Genomic DNA, 18,048 nt, shown 5'->3' on the forward strand with positions numbered 1-18,048 from the left:
TGAACCTGAGAACAGCTTGGGGGCAGCATGAAATATGAACTGTAAACTTCTGCAGAGTGACTGTAACGCTCCCACCCCAGCCCAGCCAGTGCTTGCTGCAGGCTGGAGAAGGCAGCAGACAGGTAAAATTCAATTCCTACCTGCATAAGCTCTGTGACCCCATGCTGCAGGGTCATGGTGTGGTTTGAGATCATTCAAACATCCCCACAGCCTGGTGATGTTTGCTTTTTCTTTATCTTTAGTAGGGGCAATGAGTAGAGGCTCTATACATTTCCCAGGAGACAAAGGAAGAAAGCAAATAAGACTGAAGGTGGCAAGTCAGAAATGAAGGAAGGGCAGGAAATTCTTTATTCTGGAGCTGGGTCCATGTGCTCCCAAGCAAAGCCAGTGCATAGTTTCTGGCAGTACTGGGGTCTGCAGGGGACCTGGGGACAAATAACCTGATAGAGCTGTGAGCAGAGGGGCTGGGTATAAAGGTTGCCCTTCCTTCAGAAGGGAGAGGGAAGAATCTGACAAAGGTGTGGATCAGCCAGAGACCTTACAGGCAGAGGGCTATAATTGAATAGGCTTGATTAATTTATTTCAGGAATCGTCAGTTGGGAAGCAGATGGGTGAAGCTGAGGCATAATTTACCAGAGCTGTGAAAAGCTTTTGATATAGTACCCCATTAGAGACTAGGATGTAAGGTCACCAGGTACAGCAGAGTACCCAGTGTGAACGACTCAGCTGAGAAATACAGCAGTCGGCTGGGGACAGCACCTGGAGCAGGAGAAACAGTGAGCTTACTGCAAAAAAGACCTCAGACAGCACTGAGTGTTATAGGAAAGGTGCTAGCCAGTGGCTGACCGCAGCCCCATGCGCTGCCCAAAGCTTTATTTAAAAAAAAAAATAATGCCATAAATGTGGCTAAGCAGCAGAGGACTTCTTGTTTGCAGCAGCCTGGTGGCCGCCCCTCTCCGCCAGCAGCTCACCGTGGTAGAGGCTGGGCCTCAGCAGCCCTCAGTGCCTTAAACCATGCTGAAGGGGCCAGCAAGTAGATAATTAAATTGACGGGGATGACTGTGGACAGCTCAGAAATTTGTCTCAGAACGATGACACTGCCTGTCACCGGGCAGCCCAAGCAGTTAATGTGGCTGTGCTCCAAGTGCCTGTCCCAGCGGTGATCCACCCCGGCCTGCAGAGGCAGGTCTCGGGGTAAAGATCCTCACACTCGGAGCAGAAGTGATCTCTTCTTCACGTCTTCTCATGGTCCTGCTCCTCTCCTTCGTGAGCTCCTGCCTCCGAGGAGAGGCCCGGGGCCTCCCTTGCCCTCTTACACCCGCTCGGTGTGGCTGGGGATGGGCAGAGGCCTCAGCGCCCGCCCGCGTCCCCACGGGACAACGGGGCACTACCGTAGCACGGATCTGAAGGAGCAGGGCAGGGTGGGAGCCTTTAATTTCCAAAAGAAGAAAAGATGAAAGATTCGAAAGATAAATGTTTGCTTGTATACGGTTAAAACCCTGCTTAAAATGCCTCTGTTTTCACCAGCTCTCATTCTAATCCCCCTGGTGCTGTTACTGTGAAGGGAGATGAATAATTCATGGACAGAGAATGCCTCGCTGGGCCTAATCACCACTTTAATTGGAGGTTTAGATCAGAGGCGGCTAATAGCTCCTACAGCGGGGACTCCGTGTATTGTTGACAGTGAGATCGTTGAGTGCCTTATCGTTGGCCTGTTTCAATTCTCCCAGGACACCACCGCACATAACAGCATCGAGGTCCCCCGATACCGAAGGACACAGACCGCAGGGCCAATTAAATTTATCTGGGAAGAGCTGACAACTTTTTTAAACAGAGGAGAACCGGTGGAAGAATAATAGTGTCACTCCTTGCTGACTGCAGCCCGGCGGAGGCTGGCTGAGCTGACACCGTGGGCACGCCGCCAGCATTTCTTAACATTCGGCAGCGCGCAAATTGGAGGGAGCTGGAAGGGCAGGGGGAGGGAGCCAGAGGAGAAAGCAGGGATTTCTCCCTAGTTCCCCCCCCCCCCGAATTGTGGCTGCTGACAGAAGGAAGGCAGGGCTGAGTTCTGACCCCGTTCTGATTCAGGTCTCAAGAAAGACAGGAGCTCTGGGGCTGTGCCTTTGGGACCCGCTCAGCCAAGCACCGACCTGTTGGAGTCAGCGTGGTGTGTGTTTTAACGTGTCAGAGGGCTTGAGGAGCTCTAGTCGTTGCCTTTGCACAGTTTTTATTAATACTGTCAGGCTCGTGTAGCTCTAGTCAATGCTGTGAGCATTTTCAGCCTTTACAGATGTCAATTTCCAAGTTTGTCATTTTTCCTAACTACCGAAAAGACTTCTCCAGACAGAACATACGGAAACAGCTCCCCACGAGGGGCTTATTTTACATGTTGGTTTTACTTTAGCCAAATAAGAAATGAATTGATGGAGCTGTACTTGTAAATGCGATCCAAAGCCCTGTGCTGTATGGGGGATATGTTGACTTCTCTGTGGCTTCAGATGTGTTTGAAAGCATTGGCTGATCTTTGACGTTTGATTCTCAACGACCAAGACCAGCAGCGGTCACTGATGGTTTAGCAGTGCTGCCCATCACCTTTCTGCACTGAGGAGGATAGCTGCATACAGTGAAGAAGGATGCTGCATCTATCTGATCATGATCTGAAGGCTTCCAGAGCTGCCAAATCTGTGGCAGTTCACTGTGTTGGCTATTGCTCCCCTCCATGCGCCTTGTAATCCTGACTTCATTTACTTGCAATCCTGACTTCATTTACTTGCAATCCTGACTTCATTTACTTGCCGTGTCTGCCTGCTGTCCCTTGCCGCGTCTTTCAGCTAGGTTTGAGGCTGTCAGCACAAGGTATTTTTCACACTGGAGAAAATGTTCCCATAGAATTCTAGAAGGTGGCTCTGGCAAGCTCGACGTGCAAACATTTGGCTCATTTTCCATGAATTATAACTCACTTGGAGTCGTCCTGGAGTCTCATGGCTGGTACCAGACTCTTTAAAATACATAAATACCTCTCCACGGCACCTCAGGTGGCACTTAACTCCTGGTGAGAAGAATGTAGCCCACTCTCCCTCCCTGCTCTGCTGCAGTTGCCTGTCTTGGACTTTTGGCAGCGAGTCTGGCTGTGCTAGAGCAGCCTGAGTGAGGCTCACGGCAGGGGAAGGACCTGGCCGTCCGTGTTAGCTGACCCAAATGCTGAAGGCAAGCTCGAGCTGAACAGACACACATCACGGAACTGCCATGTAGCTTCTGTTTATTTCTTGCCAGATTTGCTAATTGTTAGGGTAGTTTCGCTGCAATAAAATCTCACTCCCTCATAGCCCATCTGCTCTTAGCTGATCCTGCAGGGATGCCATAAATCTGGGCTACGACGACACATCTATTTCCATGGCAACTGACCAATGTAGCAAACACTAAACCGTGATGTCAGACACCAGACCTCCAGGGCCTGAATGGGAGAACGAGACCAGGACATGGAAAATGCCCCTTGAGCCCAAACACCTGAAATGCAGGTAACAAGGGGCAGGCATTGCCGGGCTCCAGGTCCTGCTCACCTTGCTCTAGGGACATCCCAACCACACCGTGTTGGGCTGAACGTGCTGCCTGATGAGCAGAGTTAGAAAGCAGATGGAAACATTGATCATTTCTAAATAAAGAGCACGCTTCCCAGTTTAACCTGCCCAGCCCTCCCAAGCCACAGGTTGCTTGGTGCTGATGCTCTGTGCCTGGTGCGGGTTTGCACGCTCACTGGGGCTGATCTCAAAGGGATGAGTGCCACGAGCCTCATCTTGCCACGAGAGCCACCTTGTGCCATGGAGATGCAGAGTGAAACCTGCTGAGCCAGCAGATGCCCAAGACTTGGCTGCTGCTGTGCCTGGCACATAGAGGTGGCAGGAACAAAGCTGCCCCTTGGGCTGGGTCTTCAGATGCCTACTATGAAGAGCATACATGAAAGCAAGAGGGAGAGCCCTGCAGGATGCAGGTTTGGGAGCCTGTGGTCACAGTACTGTCTTGGAGCTTAATAGCAGTTGTTTGTGCCACCGTGTCAGATACCCTGGCTTTGAGAATTGAACCCAGTGGAAGAATGTGGTGGCTTTGATCTCTGCTTTCTTCCTGTGATGTTTTCTATACAGTGTATTGATGCCTCATAAAACTGAGATAATCCCTTGCAATTCTTACCCCGTTAAGCCTTTGCCTTCTCTGTCAGGTCCAGGCTATAGGGAAGCAGTGAGCCACTGTAGCAATCATTGTCTTCTTTCTTTTCTCATCTTTGTGTAGGTTTCACGGTGCTCTTTTTTTTATTTATTTTTTTAAAGACAGCTTCATTACTGAGCCACGAAGCTGTGCTGATGTCTTCAAAGGCTGGCCAAGAGAGACTGTTCAGGGCTGCAGACACATTTGTTTTCCTAGGCATTTCCAGCACTGCCTGCTCAGCGACCAAACGGAGGATTGCAGCGCCGTGACATTTGCATGCAGACATACGATGTGATCGAAGCCTTCCTGAAGGGTAACCCCCTGCTAGGGAGTTCTCTAGTGCCAGCGCAGGCTGCAGATGCCATGGATAGAAGAGCAGCTGCTCTTTTGCATCCTTTTTGCTCCCCAGGGGCCGTCCACTGCTTCACTCGTGTTCTGTTGCCTTCACAGGTTCCGTGGGGACCCCGCTGCCCGGGGTGGAGGTGTGCATTGCCACCGAGACTTTGAGGAGTGGTGGTCGCTCCTACACCGTCCATGCTCAGGGAGATGAAGACGGCACACAGGTAGTGCTCAGCCGTGTTCTCTGCTCGTGTCACAAAAAGTTCCCTCCTCCCCAGCCTTTGAAGTGCTCCAGCTCCCCGCACGGGGCGGGAGGTGAGGGCAATGGTGCAGGGGCGGTGGGTGATGGTGTAAGAAGTTCACACCGTGTCATACCTCCCCTGCAGGAGGGCTCCAAGGCTTAAAGCTCAGTGGCTGAGGTTGTGAGAGCTGCGGTGTGGACTTGCCATGGAAGAAGAGTCCTGGTGGAAGAAGGAAGGTGGCAGCAGGGTCGGGGCTGGACGTACACAGCCCTGCAATAAGCGTGTCTGTGGCTGTGTGCCTGCTCCGGGCATTTCTGTGTGGTTTGGTAGCGACGATATGAAAAATTACCAAATGTCACGTAATGGCTTGCTGGTTCCCCTGTAGGAAATAAACACCTCCCAGCAGCCCGGCCGGCGCAATAAACGCCTGCCGTCTGCTTCAATTACACCACTTTCAGGGCAGGGACCTCTCTCCGTACACAGGGAGCGCGGTGCACATCTGTGCTCCTCCTGCCCAGATAATAACGAAACTGCCAGCACCGAGCAGGTCCTGGCCGTGGGGGGGAACACGGGGCCATGCTCTGGGGCAGGACATCCCCGAGGAGCGTGGTGGGGCCATGAGTACCTGCGGGATGCGGTGAGGAGCTGAGCACCTTGCCAAGAGCTGAGCTCTGAGCCGTCTCTTCGCAGCATCCCTGCGGCTCCCGCAAGGAGCTGATCTCGGTGACGAGGAGCTGATCTCGGTGACGAGGAGCTGATCTCGGTGACGGGGTCAGGCACATTGTCAGGGCAATCTGCAAGGCGTTCACACCTCGCCTGGGCTGCGAGGAGCCAGAAACCCCCCCCCTCCCCTCTTCCTGCAAGCGCCTGCGTTTGCCAAGGAAATTATTTGCTTAGCTGTAGCGAGAGCCTCACAAGGTCAGCGCCTTCCCCGCTCGCGTTGGGCTGAGGCTTCAGCCTCCTGCTCCCTCCTGACAGCAGCACACAACAGACCCGCTCCGAGCTGCTCACGCCGCCTTTCCCGTTAAGCACTGGGACAGCTCTGCTTGCCATTACGTGCCACCCCTGGGGCACGTCGCCATCCTGCACAGCCAGGTGCAGACAGGACCCCGGGGACGTGGCGGTGGCGAGGCGGGGAGCGTTTTGTGCCCCACCATCCGGTAACTGCGCGAGCTCGCGGCAGGGGACTGGTGCAATTTGCAGAGCTGGCTCCTGGCACGCCCCGAAGATCAATAATCTACTTAGCTGAAAGTTTGCTGGAGCTCTTTGCGCCTCAATTCGTTTTTTTTTTTCCCCGTCCCTTGATTAGAGTGCTGGATGCCTCCCACCCACGTGCTCCAGCCCTCCCATCTCCCTGCAGCACCCAGGAGCCCCGTGCTCGCTCACTCCCAGTTTGCTCAGCTTTTTTAGGTGCTGCCGTGCCAAATACCTGCTAATTGTCGCTGCACCTCAGTCTGAGAGCAGCTCTGGGGTGTTCAGTGCAGAGCGAGGTCCCCTGGGGAGATGAGATCCCATTCTTCAAGTGCTCGGAGAAGCGTTTCCTCCCCTGCTTCCCCGGGGAGCCGGGAGGTGTGGGAGCAGGCATCAGGGGACAGCAGCAGCTTCGCCTGCTCGGAGCCACCCCAGCTCACTAAGAAGCAGTCCCTAAACACCAAACGTGACCGTAAAGGCACCCCAGTGAGTATTTAACCCCAGAGCCCGAGCACAGCAAGGTATCAGCGCCCCTCTTTACCCACCACCCCGATGCCTTTCACCTTTTTTCCCCTTCACTTTTTGGAATCCCAGCTCCAGCTTGGGACCTGGTGCCCAGCTCCTGCACGCAGGAAAGGGTTACAGCTTCCCGGCGCTGAGCGTTTCAGTTCGCTTTGTTCAGTGCGATGCATATTTCATACGCTTAGCTTCCCAGCTGGCAGAGGCCTGCAAACCCTGCGAGCTGTTGGGTATTGTCTCTCTCTCCTTCTTTATTTGTTTGTTTGTTGGCTGCTAGGTTTTTTTTTTTGGGGGGGGGGGTTGTCATTTTTGTTGGGTTTTTTATTTATTTATTTATTTATTTATTTATTTATTTATGTTTCGCTTTTCCAAATTGCTCGCTCGCACGAAAGCCAAGCCCCAGTCCCCGACAATCGGGGTCTGTCAATAGATAAATGGTTTCACAGCTGTATCTGATGCCGTGCTCCAGCCAGGGCTTTTATGGCGAGTAATTTCCTCGCGCCGAGGCTGCGAGGGGAGCCGTGCAGGACGTATGGGCTGCAGGAGCTGGCAGCAGGAGGACGCTGCAGCCACGGGCTTTTCTCCACCCCCCCCCCCCCTCCCTCGTCCCCCTCCTTCAAGGTTGTAATTATCTCGTTGTTTATCCATATGCAAGCTGTCGTCCTGGACGGGAACCGGCTCTGCTGCGGCCGTTCCTCCCCGCAGCCACCAGCATCTCCCTGCCCCTCCTTCCCGTGCCCCCCGCGTCTCCGCCATCTGCCAGCAGCTCTCTGCCGCTCGCCAGCCCCTCCGTGCCACCGACGGCGTGGGGACAGCCAGTCCCTCACCCTATATCAGGGCCAGGGCTCTGAGATGCTGGGGATCCTCTGGAGAGGGCACCAGGAGCGGCTCCACCTCGCTCACGGTTTGCTGAGACCATCCTAGAACCAGCAGGGAGGTGCGTGGTCACCACCGAGGTGCAGGGAAAGTCAGGCTTGCTCCAAGGAGCTGGGCATCACCTCCAGCACCCCACCTCCATCTCCCATCGGGGGCTTGCAGCTGCCCGTGCAGGATGGGCCGTACGGTGCTGAAGCCTTGCAGGATGCTTGCACCAAGGGTCAAATTGTTGCGTGGGACTTGGGTGAAATTCAGGCTGAGCTGCAGACAGTGGCTGGCGAGGCTGCCTCGCCACCACGGGGGCTCGCGGGATGCTTCAGGCTTTATCCTCCCCGCCTAGGGCTTTGCCATTTTGACAAACCTTGCCCTCAGGTCGTGATCTCTGCCACCAGGAACCACCTCCCAGGCAGGCGGTGTGGGGACCACGTTGTGGAAGGCAGCTGGGATTAGGTCTGCTGCTTTTCCTCCAGCTGGAACATCAGTCCTCAGGTCGTTGGCACAATCCACCTTAGGTAAACAAGCACTACATTTATCCCGTTTTCCATTTGCCCTTATTTATTCCAAAAACTCCTTCCAGAGCCCTCCGAGCATTGGACACTGCTTGTTTTGTATACTCCAGCCATGATTTCTGTTTCCCCGTGTTCCTCTCATCCCCCCAGTGTCCGTTTGGTTACCCGGGCTGCTTTCAGTACTGCGTAAACATCTGAGCTGCTCCTTACTGACCACATCCAGTTCCTTAGTCAACACAGTCGGTGACTGCCTTCCTGCTGGTATTTATACTCCTGCCTCCTCCCTGTCTGTCTGATGGTTTTTTTTTTTTGAGGCCACAGCTGTATTTTTCTTTTTCCTGGTGGTAAAGGTGGAGGTAGAGATGACGCTAGCACCACGTCCCTGCGTTCCTCAGCTGAAAGCCTCTTATCACAGGAGCAGCTTCCATCCCAGGAGGCTGTTTCCTCCTGCATTCAAATTGAGTCCATCTGTCAAGAACAACCCTCCTTCCACGAGTGCTTCCTTTGGGCTAACCTTGGTCCCAGCACCCTCAAGCTGTCCATTAATCTCTTTATTACCATTTTATGCATCCGTTCCCCCTTGCAGGGGGAGAAGGACTTCTCCCTGGCTTCCCACTGCCTTGGGATGTCTCCTTGGTCCCCTCCACCAGGCTGGCACCCTGCTTGTCCCAGCATGAAGGATGAGGGCTGGCTTCTTCTCTGTTCCCATCGTGGCTGTTTTTGGCCTTCAGCCCTTCTCTCTCTCTCTGTATCAGAGCCGTCTGCCACTGGGCCAGCCTGGGAAGCTGGGGAGCTCCTGTTCCCATGCTGTGAGACGTGGGATGGAAGCAGCTCTGCCCGTGCAGCCCCTTGCCTGTTTCTGCTCCCTTTTTACAGCCTCACCCCCGAATCCCTCTGCTCTGTGGGCTCAGCTGCGTGCTAAGGGGCTGCGCTCCTGCCTCGTCCCGTGCTGTATTTCTCCATCAGGTTGCAGAGGCTGCAGCTGCTGTAGCACATCTTGGGGACATCTGCTGAAGGACGAGGTGGGGGAGATGCTGAAGAAGCCCAGCAGAAGGGGCAGCCTGTGCCCCAGAGAGCTTCCAGCCGAGGAGGAGGAGAGGCAGCGGCCGCCTCGGGGCTGCTTAGCACCAGGAAGCAATTAGAGGCTGCTGGGCAGCACGGCTGTCTGCAGTCCGAGCACGTCACAGCCTCGCTGACCTCGACTTTTGAGTGAGGTTTATGAGAAACGAAGCAGAGGTGGGACACTAATTGAATCCCTGCCTGGTACCCTGCCTGCCCCCGAGCCCGGAATCAGAGCGGGCGCTGCGAGTGCACGTCGGGAGCCTGCCTCTAATGAACAGAGCCGAGAGAGTGGGAAGATGTGCTGACATCTCGCCTCGTTTATTATCTTCTGGGGCCTGCAAACAAGAGGGATGAGAGCAGCAGAGTGGAGAGCCGTTGGCATTTCTGGAATGGCGTTACGCTGCTAATTTATGGTGTGAATATAGAGCAAGAAGTCTGGGATCCGTGGAGCAACGGCAGGGAGGACTGACCTCTCCCAAACTTGGGTTGCTTTCCGTGGTTCTTTTGGAGTCATCTGGACTTAATCAGCGTGGTAACTTTAAAAAATTGGTATTGCCCCAAAATATATACAGTCAGTTTCGTTTTCAGTGGAGCAGCATTTGCTGTAAGTAGAGGGTTGGGTTTTTTGAGAATAACTTTCAGCGTTCCAGCTCCGCCGTGCACCAGCCTTGCTTTTAAATTTATAACCTTCCAAAATGAAAAGTAAATTGATTGTGTTATTCCCAGCCCTTTTATAAAAGTTAACGTTACAAAAACAGATGTGCAATGTGGCCTTGTAGATTACAGTCTGGGCTTGGGGTTTTTGTTTTTTGCTTTTATTTTTCTTGCGCTGCGCCGTGTCCCTGAGGAGCAGAAATCTGCCTTTTTCCAGCAGGAGGAAAATTGTTCTGTGTCTAAATTGCCTCCTGCTTGCCTTCTGCAGGATGCTGCAGGACACAGAGCTCATAGGAAAGATAATGCTTTTACAAAAACATGCAACTTAGCAGGGAATTTTTAATTATGAATGTGCATGAGAGATCAGATTGCCTGGTAATTTGGTAGTGTGCTAGCAAGCCTCGCACCTCGAGGACATCCATACAGATGTGACCCAGGGAGACAGCGATTAAAAGGGGGTGTCGAGCAGATTATTGGTCTCCAGCCTCCTTTTGGGAAGCAGGTAAACACGTCCTCACTTCCCTGGTCCCAGAGGCCCGGACTGGCACAGCACCAAGAAAAGCAGGGTCCCAGCAGGAGCTCCCCTGGTTCATTTGGTTTATGGGGGCTGAGCTGCTGGAGGCTGCGCTGTGGCAAGGCTCTGCTGTGTCACCAGGGCTCTCGTGGCCACCAAAATCCCCAGGGAGCGAGTGAGGGGTCTTCGGAGGGACAGAGAACATCTGGAAAAGCTGCTGGTGGCTTCGGAGGCGGCGAGACATGGCACGGCATCCATCCTCCGCCTTCCCCAGCCGTGCACGAGTGCTGCGGTTGATTTGGCTGAGCGTGGCGAAAGACAGGGAAAAAATAGGATGTGGGATCGTGAAGCTATGGCTTGTGGACAGGCATCGCTCCCCAGGCTGCCAGCATCGAGCTGAGCAGGCAGAAGTGGCCACGAAAATGGGAGCAGTTGGTGCCAAGCGTGCCCCCGGGTGAGACCATCTCCTGCTGCTCCTCTGGGATTTGTTCCCTTATTTTCCATGCTTTGGTGTGGTTTTTGTTTGCTTGTTTGCTTTTAAAAAAGTTACTGCTCTGTGAGAACTGCTGAAAGGGCTCCATCACTTCCATAAACCTCGCACGTATAAATTATTGTCTTCTATTAGTCACTTAAAAGGCTGGGTTGCTTAATTATTTTGATTACAGTAATCACTTATTTATAAGGTGGGGAAAGCGCCAAGTATTTCCAAGCCGAGGAGCATGGTATGGGCTGTGGCAGAGGAGGCAGCGTTGCAAAAGCAATTTTTCCCCCCAAATGTCCATGATTTTGCTTTTCCTCCTGGTGTCAGTGACGGTGCCCAGCCTGTGCGCGCTGGGCTCTTCCCTCCTGCTCTGGCAGCCCTGCTGGTGGAGGAAGAGGGCTGTGAAGGAAAACCAGGCTCTGGCTGGGTAGGAGGGGTGAAACACGAAGTGGAGACCCAAGGATAGAAGGAAAAGCAGGGAGGAATGAAAGGAAAATGATGCAAGACCCTCAGGGCACAAAGGGTCCCCGTGCGCTGCCATCCTGCCACCACCCCACCCAGCCCTGCGCTTCCCCTCGGCGAGGGCTGTGCCATCCCTGGTGGGCACCCCTAAGAGCAGGTGCTCTCATCTGCAGCCCTGAGCCTTCCATGCTCACCCAGGGAGGAGGCTTAGGTAATTATTTTGGGGCTGGGGGGAAGGAGAGGCCTGGTGGAAGTTGGCCGTTTCCTCCAGACGCCGACCGGTGGCATCCTGCTGCTGTTTCCAGCCTGAAGAAGGGTTTTTGGTTTTGTTTTTTCTTTTTCCCTACGAGCGTGTCTGTCTTCCTCCCCGCTCTATCAGTCTAATAAAAAGTTATTACCTCTCCTTCCAGACCTGCCTTTCAACTTTCGCTTTGTCTCCCACATGTTTCTGCTCAGGCATCTGCCGTGCCTCCCCTCCTTCCCAGCGAAAGCCGTGCTGCCGTACGTCTGCCTCCATAAAAGCAACTAATTCCATTACCGTCCATTAGAAACTCCTCTCCTGCAGCTCCCGGAGGAGAGGGGCACAGCACAGATCAGAGACCACAAGAAAACAAATGGCCACTTTGAACAAATCGCAGGGCTGCTTGCCAAGTGGGGATTCCCAGCTATTTACCAGCCACCCTCGCTTCCTGCTAATGAAGAGGTAAAATGGAAGCGGCGAAAACCTGCAGTTCATAATCGCCCGGATTTATCCCTTCAAAGGGTTTATTACAACCTTTTATTTTCGTGCGTGGAAAATGTAATCTTATCCGGCACGCCGGCTGGCCCAGCTCAGCTCGCCGGGTGCATTTTGCAGCGGAAAGCTCTGGGGCAGCAGCAGCCTGCCGGGGGCACAGGGTGGGGGGGCTCCCTGTTAAAGTTGCTCGAGTGCATGGAAGCAGTCGAAACGTGCATCGCGATGTGGCACTCGGAGACCAGGATATCAGTGCAATTAGCAAGCTGATGCTTTTCAGCAGCTGCTTGTGACGCGGTTGCAGTGTATCAACAACGGGGACCGCTGAGATTTGGAGGAGAAAGGAAACAAAGCAGCTAGCCACGCCGCTGCCGCCGAAACGCCCGCTTCCCTGCCATGCAGCCGGCTGGCTGGGGGCGTACCCGTGGTCCTAGCAGGGGTCAGAGGCGAGAGGCTGTAGCAGAAAAGTGCCTCGAACCCTGAATTTTTACCGATGCTGTTTTCAGGCAAGCCGGGCTGCTGGCACTGGGGCGGTTTGTGTCCTCTCCGCTACGCCGGGGAGCAATGCCAGTGACATTCGGAGTTCAGCGAGCAAAATCCTATTAAGATAACGTCACGGCCTTTCTGTTTTACTGTTTGCAAGCCAGCCATAACATCATTAAATTACACAACAGGGAGGTGCCTGCTGCCAAGGAGCTCTGCTCTAGATAAGACGTGGGTTGAGCCTCTGCCAAAATTCGAGTCGATCTGACAGGGAATTTGGAGCTCGTTCAAGGTTTGATTCACAGCAGAAGCAGCGGCGGGCAGGTAAACGCCGTGCAGGATTGGTCCCCGGGGCAGTGGTGGTGCCGTGCCCTGCCTTGGGGGCACGGAGGCACTCGGCATGGCCATGTTCACATCCCTGCTCGCCTTCAGCGAGACATCAAATCTGGCAGGGCATGTGGAGGAATCCGAGGCAGCTGTCGGCAGGTCCTCGCGGGTGCTTACCTCTGCTGCCCCCCTTCCCAGCCCTTTCTGGGGAGCTGGAGGCAGGCTGAGGGCTCCAAAGAATGGTGCTGGAGCTCACACTGGTGATTAAAGTGCCTGCGGTGTGAGGAGGATTTAAGTGTGTCCTCTCCAGCTGGGGCGCAGCAGGTGGGGTGCAGCGGGGCTTGCTGGAGGGCGCCCAGGGTGGGATTGGCCTGGGGAGTGCTCCCCAGGTGTGCTTCCCAAGGGGGAAAAGCTGAAACCGGTGGCACCGGGCTCACAGAATTGCTCAGGGAAGCTGCTTGGTTTGTGGTGCCACGGCCAGGCCAGCAGGAAAAGGAGGGCCACGTGGCAAAACAGCTGGCGTGCCCCATCCACTGCGGCTCCTGCAAGTCCCCTGGGCACAGACTTTGTGCCTTGCGCCCCTGTGTGGATGCAGGTGCCAAGGTTTGGCCCTGGGCTCTCCAGACCCCAAGTGATTTTGTGCTCGTGCATCGTCTGGTCTTCAGGCTCCCTCTCCAAGGTCCCCTGGGGCTCGCCGGTCCGGCACCATCCGCAGCTTGCCATGGTTCAGCTGAGCTCCCCTCGTCAGCAGTAACGGGCTTTTTATCCCACAGCATCTCCTAGGTGGTGGAAATAAAACCCAGCGAGGACTCTGGGGGCTTGGTCCGGCTCCTGGCATTTAAGGAGGTGGCAGCTCTGCGGAGTGCCCGGGCTGTTGGTGCAGAAAGCCCCGTGTCACCGCGTCCTCCAAGACAGCACATCAGGACGACGTGACTTAAAGCACAAACGGTGCCTTAAAAGCAGCTTTCTGAGCATTTTCCGTTAGGAAAGCTTTGTTCCCATCCAAGACTGCGGAGATACAAAGCCTGCCCTGCTCCGTGGTTCCGCTTGGTGTTCCAGCACTGCTGTTACTGCTTTCCCTTGTGGCCGCGTTTTTGGCACCGCTCACTCCGGGGTCCCAGAGGAACCTCGGTGCTGCAGCAGCCCCAGTGCAGAGGGGCAGGGAGCTGCCGCTAGGTGCCTGCTCCACGAGGGGCTGCAGCAGCTCTTGCAGTGACAGCAGGGTTTCTGCACATCTTCCCTGCAAAGGACCTGAGCTTAACACGGTCCCACGGGCGGTGCAACACCCGCGCCGCTAAAGCCTCGTCTCCCAGCCTGGGAACTGCAGAGCAGATTACGTGCAGGAGGGAGGAACACCGTGCCATGTCAGGCAGGTCTGCGACCTCCCCGTGGTTCTCTAGTTTCCATAACAGCAGGAGATTCGGTCCTGTTGCCATAGAAAACCTCCCCGTGCAGGTTTGCAGGGTGCTGAGCTGTCACTAGAAGCCGCCGCCTCGCAGTGCGCCCGAAAGAAGCCGCGCGTCCCAGAGAACAAATCAGATGGTGTTTCCTGCCACCTCCTCGGGAAAAAAAATAAATAAATAGTGTCAGATTGACAGTTTGGGGAAGCGAAGGTTTCTATCAACACAGCAGAAGCTGTGCCTCGTCCTGCTGCCTCCTCCTGCCTGCAGGAGCACGGTGCTGAGCCGCGAGGGGCACGAGGCGCTCGTGCTGCCACCACCAGCACCCGATCTCCCAGCTGCTGCGGGAAAGCCGTGACTTTGAGCCTGTAGCCCATTTTTAGCCCATTTTATATTTCTAGAAGAGCTGGGGAGGCCAAACCCTCCCTCAGCTGGTGAAGCAGCTCCCCGGGAAGCTCAGTTTTGGCTTCTCTTTGGAGCTCTGCCTGGGTTTGCCCTCCCCTCGCCACGCCGCAGCCCGTTTCTGCAGCAGGGGATCTATTTGTGCTGCCTCCCCCGGGGAGGGCAGGGGTTGTCCCCGCTGCCAGCCCGGCCACAGGTTGCTGCAAGGGCCAAGTGCTGCAGCTGGTGGCCACGTCCCCTGTGGCTGCTACTCCCAAGGCTGAGCCAGCCACTAACCCTTGGCTTGCTGCTGTCACGGCTGGAGCTACACGCCTGGGGGGCAGCAGAGCTCTGGGGATGGGACGTGTCCTTGTCTGGGACGTGGGAGCCTTTCAGGATGAAACCTCTGTGACTTTCTCTCATCCTAATTGCCACAGGAAGGGAAGGTCTTGCCACTGAGATGGCCACAGGGCTCCCAATGGGGTGCATGCCCCAAACAGGGAGCCTGGAGGTTGCAAACCACGCTGCGTGCTGCTGGTCCCCTGCCAGCATCCCTCTCCTTGCACCACGCTGGGCTCCAGGGCAGCGAGTGGGGACAGGAGATTTTTAGGGCTGCCACACGGGCTGGTTTCCCTGGCTGAATTCCCTCACATTCCCTCCTGCTTTGTTGCAGGTGACTCCAGGTCTTGAAGGCCAAGAAGGGGAGCTGCTCGTCCGGGGGCCCTCGGTGTTCCGCGAGTACTGGAACAGACCCCGGGAAACGAAAGATGCTTTCACACCCGATGGCTGGTTCAAAACAGGTACTGTGCTGCCCTGCCCGGACCAGGGAGGTGGGTTGTTTTCTGTGCTGGGTCTGGAGAACGGGATCTGGGTTCACCTCGCTTCTTCATGTGCACTGGCCCTAATTATTCAGCCAAGGAATGGGGGATGTTCGGGGCTGCTGCTGGAAACGCAGCGCAGCGGCACCACGCTTCCTGGGGGCTTGAGCCCTGCGGCCTCAGCACCTGACAACAGGTCGTGGTGTGGCCCAGTTTAAATGAGCTTTTTGGAGGAGAATCATGGTGAGTGTCCCCAACTGGGGAACAGTTTGGGAAGGTGTCAGAACTGCCAGGATGTCACCTTCTGAAAGTTTTCGGAGTGAAAGGTTTGCGTCTTCCAAATAGAGACCTTCTGTTTTGAATCTGGGGCTCATTTTATTTTATGTGGTATGTTTCCGAATTGCAAAGGAAATTAATTAATTAATTTATTTATCTATCTATCTATCTATCTATTCATTTATTTATTTTCCTGGGTGTTCCTGGGATTTGCCTTTCCCTTTGGACTGGGAATAAGGAATGGTTTTGAGACATTTAACGTTTCCAGGAACGGGAACACCTCTGGTGTTCGATTCCTTCAGATCAAATTTCACCAGATTTCACCAGAAGATAATATCCAGATAGCAATAATATGCATTGTGGCACACCTTGGTAGATTTTATCTAATGCTTGCAAACAGAAAAAAAAATCCTGTTATGCCCAAGCTCTGCTGGCAGTGGGTGTAGCCCCGACTGCCCTACCTGCAGCAGCCCTGGCTGGGGCAGCAAGGGGAACTCTGGAGGCTGATCCTGTCCGTAATGTGGGATAACAAATTCAGGAGGATACTGTGCTGAAGGCTTTTCCCAAGCGGAACAGACGTGACAGACCATGAATAAGTGATGTGCTTCGATCTACGCCTCCCGCTCTGCGCGCAGCGCGCCGCACACAGCGCTAGAGCTTGGCCTCCTCGGGCAGAGGTTCCCGTCCCCTGGGACAGCTCTGCGAGTCGGATTAAATTATAAACTAGCCCCGTGCCCACAGCGAGCACGGCGGTGCCCTGAGATGGCTCTGCAGGCTCTGGTCCCAGCGTTTGAGCGGTCGGTTCGTATCTCTGGCCACCCTTCTTCCTGCCACCTCTGCCACCGGCCACGAGCGGTTTGGATGCTGGGATAAACGCCCGCAGCGCGTTTGTCTGGTGGTGCTGAGCCCAACCGTCCCCTAATCTTGGCAGTGCAGGAGGGTGGGATGCCTGCTGTCCGCCTAGCCCTCACGGACAAGCAGCCCTGACATTCCCATTCCCCTTTTACCCCGCGTTAGCGGTGCCATCGAGCCAGGGGCACCGGGGTGGATTTCTGGTGCCCGCTCTGTAATCGTATTTATTGAGAATTTGTGACAACGCCGTGATTTATTATCACGGCTGCTCTGAACCAGACACGGGGCTGCCCTGCCGGGGGTGTCACCGCAGGTCCTGATCCCAGGCCAGGGCCACGTTTGGTGCCGGAGCAGGGGCAGACAGCGCCGGGTGCGGGGCAATCAGCTCTAAAAATTTTTGTAGTCAACGCTCCTGATGAATATTTCAGATGCAAAGGAATAGCATGCATTAATTATTGCAAAGAGATGTCTTTAGGAGAAAATGATTTTGAAATTCAGTTTAATTTCATTGTAATGCGCTGCAAACAGGAAGGGAGTATGTGTGTTTAATTGGCTCTCGGGGGTAAGGCCTGGAAGATGGCATGCCTTTGTCACAGGCCATTAGTGATACAGACTGCATAATGAGAGAGTACAATCAGCTCACAGCTGCCGGCTCCTACGGGGAGAGAATGATATTAAATAGAAATCAGTATAAATTAAACTTAACCCTTTCGCTCGCCGAGCGGAGACGCAGAGCTGGGGATAAAGAGGGGAGCGGAGGCACTCGCCTGGGGCTGGGGCCGGGTCGGAGGGTGCTGAGGACACACCACAGGCAGCAGCCCCCGTGCAGGCAGCCTCTGGTACCCCTGGTAGCAGCCTCGGGAGGAGGACAGCCTCTTCATTCTCTTCCCCACCCCATTCCCCGTCTTTTTGCCTTTCTTTCTTTTTTTTTCCCCTCTCTCCTGACTGCTTGCTCCATCTTTCCTCACTGCCAGGCCGTCAGGGCTGTTTTATTCCAAGGAAAAAAAGCTGGTGGTGCTGAGAGAAACCCGCCAGCTCGCCCTGCCTGCCCCCAGCCCTGCCGGCAGCCTTCAGGTGGTTAATTTTGGAGAGGAGACCAAGCTGGCAGGGTGCAGGTCCCCTGCGCTCCCCAAGGACAGAGAGGTGCGCGCTCAGCACGAGGAACGAGATTTGGAGAGAGCGAGCTTGGAGGCAGCGTGGGTAACTCCCCAGCTGGAATTTAGCACTCTGCTGATTGCTAATGGCACTCCGAAAAAGCAGCGGGTCAGCAAATGAAGAGTAATTACCGCAAGGGAACCACGAGCGCTGCTCGTGCTGCGCCTCGTGGTGCCTGTGCCACCAGAAAGGCTGCTGGCTGCTGGGGCACCGCGCGGGGACGGGGCACGAGGGCAGGGTGCCCAGCATCTGGGAAGGTCCAGGGCCACACGTGGGGCACGTATTACTGCTTTTCCTGAGGGTCAGCACCCTGGGGCTCCACCTGGGCACCTCTACTCAGAGTTTGCACACACACAGAGCCAAGAATGCATCACCAGAGCTCGTTCCCTGCCTCCCCCATCGCCTCTTCCTCCCCTTCCAGGCGTGCTCCCGCAGTGACAGGTCATGCTCAAAACTTGCGAACCACCTGAAGTGTTCCATCAGGTCATTTTCCAGGCTACCTTCTGCAGTTTCAGACTCACAAAGGGATCTTTCATTTTTAAGTCCTCTCTGGCTGCAGACCATCTATTTCCCG

At 54.9% G+C, this 18,048-nt stretch overlaps 1 protein-coding gene across 1 annotated transcript in view; it reads left to right on the plus strand.

The window, feature by feature from the left end:
* The window catches only part of ACSF3 (acyl-CoA synthetase family member 3), a 55,421-nt gene that overhangs the window by 16,269 nt on the left and 21,104 nt on the right, over positions 1-18,048 (plus strand). Inside the window, exons 6-7 of the mRNA XM_032195335.1 lie at positions 4,651-4,763; positions 15,047-15,173. Of these exons, the coding sequence (XP_032051226.1) occupies positions 4,651-4,763; positions 15,047-15,173 (240 nt within the window). The remainder of the gene's footprint in view (positions 1-4,650; positions 4,764-15,046; positions 15,174-18,048) is intronic.

Source organism: Aythya fuligula, chromosome 12 (genome assembly GCF_009819795.1).
Source record: "Aythya fuligula isolate bAytFul2 chromosome 12, bAytFul2.pri, whole genome shotgun sequence".
Classification (NCBI taxonomy): Eukaryota; Metazoa; Chordata; class Aves; order Anseriformes; family Anatidae; genus Aythya; species Aythya fuligula.